We start from the raw sequence: 17,465 nt of genomic DNA, 5'->3' as shown, positions 1-17,465 counted from the left end.
GCTCATCCCTGATTGTCTTTTCAAATCCAGGATGCCATCTTGGATCACTATCTCGTTTGTGAAGTGAACTTACTTTGGTAATTGAACTAAGTAACTTGTTGGACATCTATATACTAAAACTCTCATTTGTTTGTTTGTCTGTGATCGAACTACAGCCAATAAAGTACACGATAACGTGACAATTTTAGGTCCACCTTACTCACCGTCATCGCTTTAATGGTAATGCAAGTAGTTTTATTGAAATTGGCGTTATATATTTAAAATTATTCACATTTTAACGTTTAAATCTATCTCCCAGGGAGGGAGGGGGGGGGAGGATATGGGGGGGTTGAGGGAATGGAGTGGGGGGGAGGGGGAGGGGAAGGGGAAGAGGGAGGAGGACGGAGGGGGGGGGGTGGGGGGGGAGGAGGAGGGAGGGGGAGGGAAGGGGAGGAGGGAGGGGGAGGAGGGAGGGGGAGGAGCGGGAGGGGGAGGGAGTGGAAGGGGAGGGAGAGGGACGGGGAGGGGGAGGAGGAGGGAGGGAGTGGGAGGGAGGGGGGTGGAAGGGGAGGGAGGGAGGGGGAGAGGGTAGTGGGGGAGGAGAGGGTGCTGTGCCAATGCAGGAGAGGTTTGGGCCCAACGGGTCCACTTGGTCTAGTATTAACTAAAATATGTAAAGATGGGAGATATATCTTTCCCCCAAAGTACTTTAGTAAACCAGTCCGAAGAAGGATCCCAACCCAAAATGTTATCAGTCGGAGGAAACAAATTGGTAGTTTCATGGCCACCATTACTGACAGTATCTTATTGTTTAAAATTTTATTTAATTAATTTAACTTCATCAGTTGTTATGGTGGGATTTAAACTCATGTCTCTGGATCACAAGTTCAGACTTCAGACTCGATTATTTGTCCTATCCCATTTTAAAGTAGGTCGTGTTGTGACCTTTTAAACAGAGTCAGTCAGATGCTGAAAGCTGGTTGATATAAAAGTCAAGTCAAGTCAAGTCAATTTTATTTGTATAGCACATTTAAAAACAACCCACGTTGACCAAAGTGCTGTACATCTGATTAGGTTCCAATGGAAAAAAAATGAAACATACAGTAGCACGCAAACAGTTCACAGCGCCTCCTCAATGAGCCTCAAACGCTAGGTAGTAGAAATAGGTTTTGAGCCTGGACTTAAAGGAGTCGATGGAGGGGGCAGTTCTGATGGGGAGAGGGATGCTGTTCCACAGTCTAGGAGCTGCAACCGCAAAAGCGCGGTCACCCCTGAGCTTAAGCCTAGACCGCGGGATAGTGAGTAGCCCCAAGTCGGCCGACCTGAGGGACCTGGAGTTAGAGAGGGGGGTTAGAAGATTTTTGATGTGGGGAGGGAGTGTCCATTTAGGGCTTTATACGTGAATAGGAGGAGCTTGAAGTTGATTCTGTACCGTACAGGGAGCCAGTGGAGAGAGGCCAGAATCGGGGTGATGTGGTCCCTTTTACGGGTACCCATCAGGAGTCTCGCTGCGGCGTTTTGGACCAGTTGCAGGCGGGACAGGGAAGATTGGCTGATCCCAGTGTATAGGGAGTGTATAAAAGTCTTTATTCATCAGGAGGAACAGACATTCTCTTGGATACCTTCTTGGTAGAATCTCCCAAACTTAAAATACATCGAGTTTATGAACACAAAGACAACAGTGGGGTGAACAACTACAGTTTCAAATGGACACAGACAATCATAAACGATCAATGACACAGAGTGCTGGAGTAACTCATTGGGGCAGGCAGCATCTCTGGAGAACATGGATGGGTCACGTTTCGGGTTGGGAGCCTTCTGCAGACTAAAGCGTCTGAAGAGGTGTCTCAACCTGAAATGTTGCCTACCAATACTCACCAGAGATGGTGTCTGACCTGCTGAGTTACCCAGCATTTTGCATCTATTTTTTATGAAGCAGCAATAAATGATTAATTATAGTTTTAATGGCCTTAAATATCTATTAAATTTTAAGATTCTGAGTGTAGACGAGTAACTTTGCAGAATGACAAATTTGCAATAGGGACATATCGTAACTGCCAAGACACCTCTGTATATTCAAACACCTTCACTGGGACACAGTAATTCAAATGGATGGTCCAGAAGCTTTTGAGGTCAGGGAACCCAGACTCCAAAAATTACTGATGGCGGGGAGAAAGCTAAAAAGGTCCAAAAGTCCAAAGGTCAGCTTATTGTCACATGTACCAATTAAAGTCCAGTGTAACTCGAATTACCAGACAGCCATACTAAAACAAATCAACAAGACACACAACTACATAATAGTTAACATAAACATCCACTACAGCGGATTCCCCACATTCCTCACTGTGACAGAAGGCAAAAACAATGAAGTGAAGTGGGCCAGGACAAAGTTTAGCAAGTAATCAGTGGATACGGATGGCCTGGGTTTCAAAACCTGCCTCACCCGTATCCACCTATCATTTGCCAGACTTTGTCCAGGCCCCAATTCTCTTCCAGCTTTCACCCCCTACTACAATCAATCTAAAGAAGGGTCCCGACCTCAAATGTCACCTATTCATATTCTCCGATGCTGCCTGACCCACTAAGTTACTACAGCACTTTGTGTCCTTTTTGTAAACCAGCATCTGAAACTCTTCAGGTCCACACCTCAAATTACTGTTGTGACGGTTGAATCTCTTGAGTACACTAATCCTCCAATTATCAATCGACAGACAAATATGCCGACAGCTATGCTTGATGTGCCATACGACAAATAAATCTGGTCTGAAAGCTTCCTTCGTCATTATCAAAATGTGTGAAAACATTTAGGCTGAAGATTTCTGGTTTTATCTATGCCTATTATAATTGTCTTGCATACGATGATAAGCCATGGTCATTTGAGTAGATAGCCAATCTGTTTGCAAAGCTGTCCTTTTAATTTCAAAATGATCACCGTCTTCAATGCTCATTATCTAGAAAAATAAAACTTGGAAACATAGAAACAAAGGTGCCGGAGTAGGCCATTCGACCCTTCTAGACAGCACCACCATTCAATATGATCATGGCTGATCATCTAAAATCAGTACACCGTTCCTGCTTTTTCCCCATATCCCTTGATTCCTTTAGCCTCAAGAGCCAAATCTAACACTGTCTTGAAAACATCCAGTGAATTGGCCTCCACTGCCTTCTGTGGCAGAGAATTCCACAGATTCACAACTCTCTGGGTAAAGACGTTTTCCCTCATCTCAGTCCTAAATGGCCTACCCCTTATTCTTAAACTGTGACCCCTGGTTCTGGGCTCCCCCAACATCAAGAACATTTTTCCTGCATCTAGCCTGTCCAATCCTTTAAGAATTTTATATGTTTCTATAAGATCCCCTCTCATCCTTCTAAATTCCAGTGAAATTACAAAAGATATTCTGAAGACTATGTATTGTTTGGAAATCAGAACTGCTAATTCCACATCATTTATAACTCCTGAATAATCTCTAATCGGTAGAATATAATGAAACTTTGTGAGCCAAAAGGCCCATTCCTGCTGTACTGTTCTATGTTCTTTGACTAGAGCTCAGCTTTCAATACCATCACACCGAATGAGCCCATTTCTAAACTCTTGGACCTTGGCTTTGGGGCCTCCATCAGCAACTTGCTTCTAGACTTCCTGACCAGCAAGCCTCAGTCAGTTAGAATTGGTCATTGCATTTTCTCCACCTTGACTATCAACGTTGCGCATCTCTCGGTTGTACGTTAAGTTCTCCGTTTTGCTCCCTGTACACCAAACACTGTGTGGCCAAGTCCAGCACCAATTCGATCTTTAAGTTTGCTGAGGGTATCACTATCAATAACAATGATGAGCCGGAGTACAGGAAAATGATCGGGATTCATGCATCATTCTATCAAAACAAAAACCTAGCTTTGAACTTCAATAAGATGGAGGAATTGGTTGTTGATAGCTTCAAGTGTCACCAGCAATCTATTCCGGTCCCTTCATACTGAAAACGTGATCAAGGAAGTGTATCGGTGTATTTACTTACCTTGCCATCTGACAAGATTCGGCATGACCATGAAGATTCACCCAAACGTGTTCAGTTGCCCTATAGATATTATCCTAATGTAATGCATCTGGTTTGGCATTTGCTCTACTCTTGACCTACTGAAACTGCAGAGTGTGGTGAACACACCCCAGTCCATCACAGGCCTGTCACCTCCTTCCATTAAAAAAAATATTTGAATAGTTACAAACAAATATCTAAAATAATTATAACAAGCTGCTTCTGGAGAAATAGACAAAGTGCATAAAAGAATACACAACACCCTCAATTGGCATATGCATTTATTAACATATATAAAGCAATGATTCCATATCTGATCAACACAGCGTAATGCACCATCTTCTGACAAAAAGGTACATAGAAAATTTGAACAAATTGACAACAAATAATACAAAGGCCACATTACTATCGGAAACATTTAAATCACGGACACAGTCAAAAAGGCAAGTAGTGTACTCGCAATAATGCAGCGATATTAATGCCTTATAAACAGCAAGAATTATTTGAACACTATTTATTTTGCATATCCCTCAAAACAACTAATGTTTGAGTTTGTTGATGAATGCACACCACCTCTCAGGCTTTAGACACTAAACATTTACAGATTGCACGAATGCATGCAAGAAATGTAAGGGATTGTCTCGACTGGCATCTACAGGTAGCAAGGAAGAGACCTCAGCTGATTTGAGGAATAATTTTTTCCAGGAACTTGACAGTTTCAAGTGATTAGAACTAAAAGTCCGGAGAAATGAATAACACTGAACCCAACTCAAAGCCTTTTAATCACTCAAGCTCCTAAACTGAAATATTTGGAAATCATTTTGGTCACTTTATGTACACCTGTGGAAATTTCAGGCCATGTTTGTTTCAATGGGTAATTTCTTGGTTGTGTTTGGGAGCTTGGTGGTGTGAGAAGTGGAAACAATGTCCTTGGACTGCTCCAGTTTGGTCTATATGCATTGCAATGTAATTAAATTCAACTACACATTGAAATTCGCTGGTCCGGCATTCTACATTGTGGCATGTTTTGAATTGGTTGTCAAATCAATAATAATTACTTAACTCTAACTAAAATCTAATTAAGATTTAAAATTATCTAACATCCGTGCTGATCTGGAGTTAATTATCCTACCAGTGAATTTTTTTGCAATCTCAGTTGACAGCACTTCTCACTTGTGAAATCTTTGGGCTATAGACAGTGTTCAAAACCCTTACATGACCTGGGAAGTGTTTACACTTCAAAAGAACAATTCTCCTGCTCTCAGGAAGATAATCGAGAGCAATTTCTATGGACCATATTTTCTATGATCCGGCTCCTATTAAGTCCCAAGGGTACTGGATGAAAGCGCTTCAACCTGAAGAAGTGAGCAATATTTCTGAGAGCTGAAAGCATGCATTTCAAAGTCTGTCCTTGCAGCTCATTAAGTGTACAATGGCAGAACACGGAGACAGTAACAGTAATCTGGATTGTGTGGAGAATGGGCTACAGGGATAATTAATGAAGGAATGGGATTGCAGATATATATATATATATATACACACACAGCATCTTTAACATCATAAAATGTTGTTAAGCTGGTCCCCGGAGGGATATCAAATACAAATAAGGAATCTGTAGGTAAGGCCTGGTGAAGGAAGAGGTTTTTAAGGGACATTTTAAAGGTGGAATGAAAAATTTAGGGAGGGAATTTCTGAGTTTGTAGCTGAAGAATAAATATCAATCAAGGCACCCAGCTCTGCTTCAAATAAGCACCGTGGTAACAATTAAATCCCATCTGAGAGTGCAGACAGAGCTCCGGTTCTTGAGTTTGATATTAAGTTTATGCAGAGAGCTCATCGTGTCCTCTGTCCCTCCACAGTTACCATCAGCATAGATTCACTCCCGAGGAAAGCTCGAGCCACAGCCTTTTGACTTACAAGTGAACTACAGAGGGCTTAATGTGAAATCAGCCCCTCCTCTCCCCCTGAACTCGATACTGTGATCCTGCAAATGCCTTTCCCTTTCATACGTGTATCCACAATGTCACTGAATGAAATGATCCTTGTAACTATTGCCCCTGTATCCGCACTGCTGAACATATTATACAGAAATAACCAAAGTATCTTGGAGTTCAACATGTCCTGATTTTCACAATACAATACACAATACAATACAGAGCCCGTCGGAGCACTGATTAAATAAAAGTCTTATTTGTCTTCCTGGTTACTATAGAAACTAGATGGATTCCACTGAACCCCTGCATACTGTTCTATGACTGTAGACGAGAAACACAAGGTTTAAGTAGTGTTGAATGGCCAGCATTCAGGTAATGGAATAAAAAGGATTAACTTAATCAGCATCTTTTAGCTGAAGTCAACAGATAGGAGGCAAAGTTTTTAAAAAGCCTTAAATTTCTCTGAGGTTCCTGACAGTAAGCATAAGTCTTAACCTAAAACAGTTCTAGTCTCTGATAGAGAGACCCCTATTTCTCGGTGTGCCAGTGTAAGTGAGGCAGAGCGAGTGTTCTCTTCATGTTTACTTGGTGAATTACCTCAGCTCATAAAAACGTATATACATAGATAAAAGGTGCAGGGATAGGCCATTCGGCCCTTCGAGCCAGCACCGCCATTCAATATGATCATCCAAAATCAGTACCCCATTCCTGCTTTCTCCCCATATCCCTTGATTCCGTCGCATCATTGCTCCTCATTGCATTCGCTCATCATTGCAAATATTTTACTCTTTTTAGAATTTCTTATTTAATATTGGGAGAAGAAATGAGACATGGCAACGTTAGTGTTCTGATGAGGGATATGAAAGATGCTATTTCAGGGGATGTGTAGGAAAAAAAAACTGCAGATGCTGGTTTAAATCGAAGGTGGACACAAAATGCTGGAGTAACTCACGGGTCAGGCAGCATCTCGGGAGAGAAGGAATGGGTGACGTTTCGGGTTGAGACCCTTCTTCAGTCTCGACCCAAAACGTCACCCATTCCTTCTCTCCCGAGATGCTGCCTGACCCGCTGAGTTACTCCAGTATTTTGTGTCCACCTCCTATTTCAAGGGATGTTAGGTTTCTCTCAATCTGTAATTAATACCAACAGTCAAAATTGTTCAAGCTTGCTCTAACTCTATTCATTAATGGAATGTCCTTCCCTAATTTATTTTTTTAAGAGGCTATGTAACCACACAGTTGGATTGTGAAGGATAACTGGAAGACATTGGACCAGTATCACAGTGTGAATGTTTTGAAAACACTTCATCTTGATCGTTCAAGAGGAGGTGTGAAACTGCCTGTGAGATTGTGCCAATATCCACAGCAAGACTTCTTAATGTTGTACTCTAGCCCACTGATGCCAACAGTGCCATATACACAAAACAGGGTTGGCAGAAGATTATAATTTCTTAAATCTTCTATCGTTCTGATATCTATCCTTCAATTAAACTCTAGAGCCTTGAGATTGGATCTTTCAATGCCAATTTTTCAGGTGCAAATCCCTCATTAAAACAATGTTGTGAGGTTAGAAAGCACTAGCAATCATTTCTGTCTGAAATCACTGCCAATGGTCAATTGGCCATATCAGCTAGTATTTGACATTATTATCTGCCTCCACCAGCAACGCAGGCAATGCATTCCAGGTCCCCACTACTCTCTGTGCAAAAATGTTGCTCCCCACATCTCCAATAAACTTACCCCCTCTGCCGTATAACTATGAAGCTGTAATATTTTGCTCATTGTGATGGAGAGTCTGCAATTGAATTACTTGCATTTACATAGTGCTTTTCGCATTCCTCTCAGGACATCCAAGAAACTACACATTTTATGAAAGAAATCTACATTGAAATGATGCCAGTCAGCTGATTGCTTCTAGATCAACAATATAATGATGAACAGGTCTGTGTTGGCAATGTTGATTGAACAATTGATATTGTCCAGGATACCAAGGAAAACTCCCCTGCTTATTCAAAATACTCCCATTGGATCTATCATTTACATCTGAAAATGCGGAGGGGCTTCAGTTTAGCATCTAATCTTAAGGTCTAGTTGTCCAACAGTCCATTACTCCTTCAACTCTGCACTGGGAGTTGGTCTGTATTCTATGCACTGAAGTCTGGAGTGGGATGTGAATCATAAACATTTGACACCTGAGGCAAGAGTGCCAACAGCATGTTCTTCCCTTCCTGTAGTCTGGGCAGCCAAGAGTGGCTGGTTTACTGAACTGTCATTCCTTTGGGGGTTAATATTCTAATTACATGGGAATTAAATATCCCCATTAATATTTACTTCCAGTGCAATGGTGGAAATTATTAATATTCACTTATTAATAATTCTATTATTATTATTCCCATTATTACTTACTTCCTGTGCATTGGTGGAAATTCAACCAATGATTCTTGCAACCTAAAATGAACACTGACCTCCAAAGGAACAGCAATAATAGAACAATGTTTCAATAGTGTGAATAAAATGTATTGTCATTACACTCACTGACCCACCCCTCATTTTGCTCACAGCTCAGTGCAGCCATCAGACCGCACAATGTCTGTTGCAGTTCGAAATTCCTTGACTTCGTTCAGAGGAGATGTGCTCTGGATTTTGCATCTGAACACCTGATGGTAGGACTTCCTGAAATTTTCAGACAGGAAGGCATAGATGATGGGATTGATGGACGAGTTGCTGTAGGCCAGGCAGTGGGAAGCTATTCTGAAGATGAAGGAGGCATTGGTAAGCGGGAATTTACCGAACTGAATCCACAAATTGATCACGTGGTGGGGAAGCCAGGAAATGCAGAAGACCACGATCACCACGAGTACTGTCTGGGCAGTCTGGGGAGAGGGGAACAAGTGAAAAGGTACATTGATTATTGCTTGGTGCTCACTCTTACTTACACTTTCACAACCCCTGCCTCCAACAGATTGCCTCAGCGAACATCTGCATACCATTTTGTGCTGATATTTTATTTCCATTGACAGTATATGCAATACTAAAGACATCAATGCATTACTCAGTGAATCTCTTTGTACAGGCAATTCTGCTGTAAGCAAAACACAAAATGGTGGAACAACTCAGCAAACCAGGCAGCATCTGAAGAGGGAACAGACGGGTGCCATTTCAGGTCAGGACTCTTTTTCGTCTGAATTTGATGAGGAGGCTTGACCAAAAACATGGTCTGTCCACTTCCTCCCCTGATGCTCCCTGATCTACTGAGTTCCACTGGCACTTTGTGTTTTTCTCAAGATTTCAGCATCTGCAGTCTTTTAGTTCTGCTATAACACATGTTTCTATAACATTAATTGAATAGAGTGCGAGTGATGAATTGGGGAACACTATTTGATCATGCAGGCTGAATTGGTTATAACACAATTTTAATCAAGAACTAGAAAACCATTTAAAATTTACTTTGAAAATTGACAAACAGAAAAAAATCTGTCTTGGGAAAAAAACAGTCAAGGGTGTTTCTATGTAACCTCCCCGTGGAAATCAGACACCACTGTCTCTCTGAAACTAACAAGCTGTTAGGTTCACCACAGGTGGCCATAGAAGTTGACAAGCATGACAAGCAATCGCCTCTATTGATACTTGTGCCATGATATTCTATTAACATAGAGCCTTTGGTATTTTTAGCTCGCAGGAACAAAAATTAATTTATAGCTATTAAAAAGATGGGTACAGTGTGTGGTGTGGTAGCACGATTTGCAGATACTTGTAGAATTGGACAGGGACCGCGACGAGAACGCTCCTGCTATGAATATGCCTTGCGCAGTATGGGAGCGCTCAGCTCATGCAAGGAAGATTGATCCTGTGCTAAACACAAGCTGTCGCTGCATCAGTGGATGCATGAAACCTACCAAGACTGACAACATCTACCTACTCTCTGGCATTGCACCTCCTGGAATCAGGAAAGCTGTAGCCAATCAAAAAGAATGCCTCAGACAATCAGAGGATGAAAGACACCTGACCCCCCCTTTGCTACCTCAGCACTTGAAATCACGCAGACGTTTCCTCTCTTCTGTCCATCCCCTGGACTGCAGTGCATCATCCAGAAGGCTCAAGCTCTGGGAAGAAAGACTAGAGAAATCTCCGGAAGACATTCACATGGCAATCGATCCCTCTGAGAAACTCCAACCAGTTTCCGACCAACCGTGGATAACCTGGCGCTGTCTTAACCGACTGCGGACAGGCATGGGGAGGAGCAAATCGAACATTCTGAAGTGGGGATATACTGAAGATGCGGCAGACTGCGATTGTGGACGGGGCCTCCAGACTATGGAACATCTCCTGAGCTGTGACATGCTGCATGTCACATGCACTGTAAAGGATCTTGCAGAGGCCAACGACGTGGCACTAAAATTTGCTCGCTATTGTCAAACAGTTGTGTGATGACACGAATAAATAAATAAATTAAAGATATTTTTGTGTGAAAATCCTGCAGGGAAAATAACTATTATTGCACGTCTGAAATTCTCTAACCACTTTGCAATTATTTTCATAGCGTGATTTCCTATGACACAAGGTTCCTTGGAAAAACAACGATCACATTATAGCAGAATTGCCTGTTCTGGAAAGAGATCCAATGAATAACTGGCATTTGTATAGTGTCCTTCACATTAGCATCCTAACTCCTTGACAATTTGCGTTTACAGAGAATATTTCATCTCGAGATATATCCCAAAGAGTTTTCCAGGAACACAACAGAGAAAAATTGGCCCTAAATTCTGGAATTTCCTCCTCACCCACCTTCTCCTTTGAGATGCTCTAACCTCCTCCTTGCCCAAACCTTCAATAATCTCCCACAAAATTTCAGATCAGTGGCACTGCTGATAGAGTTGATGTTTTACAGTTCCTCCAACCTAAGGTCGATCCTGACCTTGACTGTTGTCTGTTCACAGAATGCTGGAGTAACTCAGCAGGTCAGTGTAAGAAAATAACTGCAGATGCTGGTACAAATCGAAGGGATTTATTCACGAAAAGAATAAATACCTTTGACTTGTACCAGCATCTGCAGTTATTTTCTTACACTACTTGATTGTTGTCTGTGTGGAGTTTGCATGTTCTCCCTGTGAACGATTGAGTTTATCTCCGGGTGCTTCAGTTTCCACCCAAATCCCAAAGGCATGTTGATTTTGGGCTAATTGACTTTCATAAATTGTCCCCAGTGAGCAGAAGGGAATTGGAGAGAATATATAAGAAAATATGAAGAGAATAAATGTTGGATTGGTGTAAATGGGTGTTTAATGATCGAGAGAGACTCAATGAGACCTAGGAATTGCTTCTTCATTATAACTCTTTGATTCCTGATTTGAGTCGGTGTCATTTTCTGTCTGACAAAACTCCTGAAGTGCCTTGGGATGTTTCACCATGCTAACAGAGTGATAAATTGTATCATTTTCTTGCCTCCTCTCTTCTGCTTGTTTAAGGAATATTCTGGAAGCTGCATTCCTCTCATCTTCATCCAAAATAATTTGCCATCTAAGGAAAAATAATGCCTCAAATTGCTGGAGTAACTCAGCATGTCAGGCAGTTTTCCTGGAAAACGTGAATAGATTACGTTTCGGGTCCTGACCCGAAACATTACCGATCCATGCTCTCCAGAGGAAGACACAAAAAGCTGGAGCAACTCAGCGGGATAGGCAGCATCTCTGGAGAGAAGGAATGAGTGACGTTTCGGGTTGAGACCCTTCTTCAGACTGAAAGTCACGGGAAAGGGAAACAAGAGATATAGAAGATGATGTAGAGAGATAAAGAATAATGAATGAAAGATATGCAAAAAAATAATGATGATAAGGGAAATAGGCCATTGTTAACTGTCTGTTGGGTGAAAACGAGAAGTTGGTGTGACTTGGGTGGGGTATGGATGGTGAGAGATGGAATGCTGGGGTTACTTGAAGTGAGAGAAATCAATATTCATACCACTGGACTGTAAGCTGCCCAAGCGAAATATGAGATGCTGTTCCTCCAATTTGCATTTAGCCTCACTCTGATAATGGAGGAGACCCAGGACAGAAAGGTCAGTGTGGGAATGGGAAAGAGAATTAAAGTGTTTAGCAACCGGGAGATCAGGTAGGTCCAGGTAGACTGAGCAAAGGTGTTCAGCGTAACGATCGCCTAGTCTACGTTTGGTCTCGCCGATGTATAAGAGTCCACATCTTGAACAACGGATGCAGTAGAGAGGTTGGAGGAGGTGCAAATGAACCTCTACCTAACCTGAAAGGACTGTCGGGCTCCCTGCACAGAGTCGAGGGAGGGGGTATAGAGATAGGTGTTGCATCTCCTGCGGTTTCAGGGGAAGGTACCCGGGAAGGGGGTGGTTTGGGTGGGAAGGGAGTTGCGGAGAGAATGGTCTCTGTGGAAGGCAGAAAGGGGTTGAGATGGGAAGATGTGACTAGTGGTGGAATCCCATTGGAGGTGTCGAAAATGTTGGAGGATTATGTGTTGTATGCGACGGCTGTTGGGCTGAAGGTTAAGACTTGGGGGACACTGTCTCTATTGCGACTAAGCAGCACATCATTCTTTGCCATTTTCATCAGGAGTAGCGAGGTTCCATCAGCAGACACATCTTCTCCCCCCCCATCACCCTTTACCATCTTCTGTAAGGAGCACTCCTTCTGTGACCCCTTTGTCCCCCTCCCGGTTCTGTCACCTACTTCACACACATTTTACCTTTAGGTCTCCCCTCATTCATCCTCCGCCCCTTCCCCCCTCCCCACTCCCTCATTCTCCCCCATCTGGTTCTGGTTCCATCTGCCATTTACCGCACCCCTAGTGGTTTTCCCATTATAATCTTCCTTACTTATCAGAATATTTTTATTTCTGCTTATCATGCTCCAGCAGCTTCATCTTCTCTCCTCTCCTCACCTGGCTTCATCTGCCTCCTTTTTTTCTTTTTCCCCCCATTTTTATTTCCTTCTATCGGCCTCCATCCATCACATCTTGCTTCTGTCTCACCCCTCCTCCTCTCCTTCTTACACAGAGTATCTCCCCTCTCCACTCTCAGCCCCAATTTAGGGTCTGGACCTGAAACATCAACTATTCCTTTACACCCACTGATGCTGCTTGACTGAGTTCCACCAGCAAATTGTTTGTAGCTCCAGACTCGGACATCTGCAGTCTCTCGTGTTCCCTGGGCTATTTGAAGACCGTTAGTGATTCAACTACATCGTAGCTGATCATCATAGCAGCCATGGGATAATATAGAACTAGTATGAACGCATGCATTGACTTGGTGGGCTGAAGGGCCTGCTTCTATGCTGTATTTCCAAACTAAACGTAACTAAATCTTTGGTTCCATAATCATTTTTACCGCTATCTAATAAGAATTTATGAATGTTAGTTTTGAAATGTTCAAGTTTGATTTTTAATTTGATTTAAATTCACCCATAAAATATTACACTGCACAAGAAAAATTTCTACCCATAGGTTCTAGAGTTCAAATTAAAATGATTATTTTGCTAAAATTGTTTATGATGTTTATCAAGAATTCTTCTGTATCCATTTTAAAATAACAAAGCCTTACATCCGACATTGCAAGGTGACCCATTAGCATCATGCCAGTGTAATAGGTAACCAAGGAAACATTATTGGTCGCAATTGCTTATTATCCACAGCAAGTCTACTGCTCTGTGTGTATCCATCCACAGCATTTCTTCAGGGAATCAAAGTTACCCAAATAACATATAAAGTCAAAATTTAAATAAGCATAAAATAAACAATAGAAAATTACCTGTAAACAGGCAACCGAGTTGATATTTTCTGATAGTTTGTCACTCCCTACCACTGAAAATCGTAGACTCCTCTTAAATGAAAATTCTGCCAAATCCAAGTTATGATTTATTACAAATGCATACTCTATGTCGGGTATCATTACAAATAAAGGAAAATTTGGTCAAAATTCAACCAATAGTTGAGAGGTACAGTGTGATTAAAAATGCTGATTTTCAAACAGGAATTAATTTAACCTTTAGAAATAAGGAACTGCAGATGTTGGTTTACACCAAAGGACACAAAGTGCTGGAGTAACTCAGCTGGTCAGGCAGCATCTTTGGAGAGCATGGATAGGTAACGTTTTGGGGGTTAGGACCCTTCTTCAGACTGATTGATTCAACCTTTGGTAAAGGTTAAAACAGGCCCCAGGGCTATTTTATGGAGACAATCCTTCATCAACCAATATCATCGCTTTATATCTTTGTGGACTGCTTTCATTTTTATTGGCCCTCATGTTAAATCATCATAACAATTGCCCACATAATTGTAACTCAGCAGGACTGGCAGCATCATTGGAGAGAAAGAATGGGTGACGTTTCGGGTCGATACTCCCATTTCTTCAGACTCCCACCATCCACCTGCACGAAGGACAACCTACAGTGGCCAATTCACCCATCTTTATTGTCAGCTCATCCTTGGCATTTATCTCCTGAAGGCGCAGTAGTCAGTATGGAAAGCGAGTGTCAGCATGACTTTTTTCAGCTGAAGTCTCTGAATTAGGTCTCCAAATCCCCAGTCACCTTAATTTGGAGAAAGACTGAATTTCAAACCACATCTTCCATTGCAGGGGAGAAATCAATCTCATTCATTATCCATAAGAACAGAGCAGAACACACTTGGGGCTGGAAGAAATTTCAGAATCAACAAATAATGGGCAAATGTTAGTTCATTGTTCTTTGTTGATGAGAATGCAGCTGGAGATTTGTGTGCAGTTCTGGTTGCCATATTATAGGAAGGATGTGATTAACCTAGAAATGCTTTACAAGAATGTTGTTAGGGCTGGGGGAATTGAATTAAAAGGAGAGGCTGTATAGGCTGGGATTGTTCCCTGGAGTCAAGGAGAAGGATGAGGACCATACAGGTTTATAAAATGATGAGCAGGCAGATAGCCATTGTCTCCTTCCCAGGGTAGTATGAAATTAGATTGCATAGGGTTAAGGTGAGAAGACACAGTGGCACAATGGGACACTTGAAGCCTTACAGTGTCAGAGACCCGGGTATAATCCTGACTATAGGTGCTGTCTGTACGGAGTTTGTACATTCTTCCTATGATCATGTGGGTTTTCTCCGGGTGCTCTGGTTTCCTCCCACATTCTAAAGACGTGCAGGTTTATAGGTTAATTGGCTTCCGTAAATTGTCCCTAGTGTGCAGGATTGAATTAGTGTCTGCGTGACAACCCGGTCGGCGTGGATTCAGTGGACCGTAGGGCATGTTTCCATGCTGCATCTCTAAAAACTAACGACAAAGATTTAAAGGGAACCTGAGGGGTGAGTTTTTCCACATTAGCAATGGTGGGTATATGGAACAACCTGCCAGAGGGTGTGGTAGGGAGGCAGGTACATTTACAATGCTTAAAACATTTGGACAGGTGCGTGTTATCAGCCAAACACCTGCAAATGGAACTGATGCAGGTTGGCACATTGGTTGGCATGGGCGAATTGAGTCGAGGGGCCTGTTTCCATGCTGTGTAATTCAATGTCTTTAAACTCTAAATTCTTCCCACATATATCTAAATCTCTCAGCTGTTCAAACTGCTGGAAACATTTTGCAACTTAGAGTAAACTTCCTTTCCAACTCTTAAAATATTTGTATCATCTTTAGCCATTAGTGAGATACCAGAAGACCTGCGAGTTGTTGGTGTTGTGCCTTTATTGAAGAATGGCTGCAAAGACAAGCCTTGGAACTACGGGCCAGTGAGCCAATCATCAGTGGTGGAAAAGCTACAGGAGAGGATTCTGAGGAACAAGATCTACCAACATTTGGAAGGGCAAGGATCGTTTAGAGATAGTAGGCACGATGTTATTGTGGAAAATCAAGTCTCACATATTTGATTGTCTTTTGAAGAGCTAGAGGTTTGATGAGAGCAGGGTGTTAGACTGTCTACATGGACTTTAGCAAGGCCTTTGACACAGACCCACATGCTAAACTAGGCTGCAAAGGTAGATCACTTTCAGTGGATTTCAGTGTGAGTTAGGCAATTGGATACAAAATTGTCTGAGTGGTAATGAGTCAGAGAGTGATAGTGGAGAGTCGTTATTTAGATTGGAGGTCTGTGACCAGTGGAGTGTCGTAGGGATTGGTGCTGGGACCACTGTTGTCTGCCATCTAAATTTACAATGTTGTACACATGGTTAGTAAGTTTGTGGATGACTCAGAAATTGGGGGTGTTGCAGACCGTGAAGAAGTCATCAAACATTACAACTGGATCCAGATGAACTGGGGAAGCGAGTCAAGGAATGGCAGATGGAATTTAACTCGGACAACCGTGAGGCATTGGAAAGTTAATCCAGGGCTTGATTTACACATTAAGTAGTAGGGCCCTAGAGAGTGTGGTAGAATAGATAAACCTCGGGACACAGGATGGTTCCCTGAAAGTGATGAAACAGGTAGACAAGATGGCGAAGATTATGTTTGTTATGCTTGCCTTCATGAGTCAGAACACAGAGTACAGGGGTTAGGACATCATGTTACGACTGTCCTAGTGTTTGATGAAACCATACTTGGAATATTGTGTGCGGTTCTGGTTGCCAAACTATTGGAGGAGTGTCATTAAGCTGGAATGGGTGCAGAAAAGTTTCAGGAGGATGTTACTGGAGCTGGAGGGCTTGAGTTATAAGGAAAGGCTTGACAGGCTGGAACATTTTTCACTGGACCACTGGAGGCTGAAGAGTGAGGTATATCAAATCATGAGGTGGGGGGGGGGGGGTCGACAAGATGCATGGTCACAGTCTTTTCCCCAGGGGAGTCTAAAACTAGAGGGAATAGGTTTAAGGTGAGAAGGGAAAGAATTAAAACCTGAGGAGCAACTTTTCTCACAGAGGCTGGTGGGTGTATGAAACAAGACGAGATGCTAGAGGAGGCTGTAGGGTCAGCTACAATAACAAGGTTTAAATGCTATTTAGACAGGTCCATGGATAGGAAAGGTTTATGGGGATATGCCAAATGTAGGCAAATGGAATTAGGTCAGAGATATCTTAGTCAGCATGAATGAGTTAGACCTAAGGGCTTGTTTCCATGCTGTATAACTTTGATGCAAGAATGCACAACTTCAGATCAATTTACACTGAAATGCTTTTAGCCCACATCTGGATGATTGGTCTCTCACTCTTGTAACCCTGTGGATGTTTGATCTTAGATTGTATTAGTTATTAGCTAACCTTGATATATCTTGCACCATGCCCCTGAACCAGAAGAGTTTAATATGTAGCAGCTGCAAGGGTCCAACATAGTATCACAGGGCACATCACAAGGGACATCCTGCCAACGTGAGAGACATGCTATGCTTTGCTTCCAGACATTAAGTTGGCCCCTTATTCAAGCTGCCTCGTCAGCTTCAAGAATTTGGTATTAACCTTGTCAACAGTTCTCTGGTGAAAGTGTGTAGGTACATTAGACCTGCTCAGGCTGAACATGAATGTTCCTTGAATGCCCTGGATCAAAGCAGTGAAGCCAAGTCCTGTCTCCTTTAAATTCTTGGTGATTCAGCTTGTAC

General features: G+C 42.3%; 1 protein-coding gene across 2 annotated transcripts in view; it reads right to left on the bottom strand.

Annotated features, from left to right (window-relative positions):
* Positions 1-7,026: 7,026 nt before the first annotated feature.
* Positions 7,027-17,465, bottom strand: part of galr1a (galanin receptor 1a) — a 52,093-nt gene continuing 41,654 nt past the window's right edge. For both annotated transcript variants that reach the window (XM_078398629.1, XM_078398630.1), the window contains exon 4: positions 7,027-8,816. In XM_078398629.1, the coding sequence (XP_078254755.1) occupies positions 8,499-8,816 (318 nt within the window). In that variant the 3' untranslated portion in view covers positions 7,027-8,498. The remainder of the gene's footprint in view (positions 8,817-17,465) is intronic.

The sequence above is a fragment of the Rhinoraja longicauda genome, chromosome 4, assembly GCF_053455715.1.
Source record: "Rhinoraja longicauda isolate Sanriku21f chromosome 4, sRhiLon1.1, whole genome shotgun sequence".
Taxonomy (NCBI): Eukaryota; Metazoa; Chordata; class Chondrichthyes; order Rajiformes; family Arhynchobatidae; genus Rhinoraja; species Rhinoraja longicauda.
The sequence above is the reverse complement of the archived record's forward strand: the minus strand, read 5'-3'. Positions and strand labels throughout refer to the sequence as shown.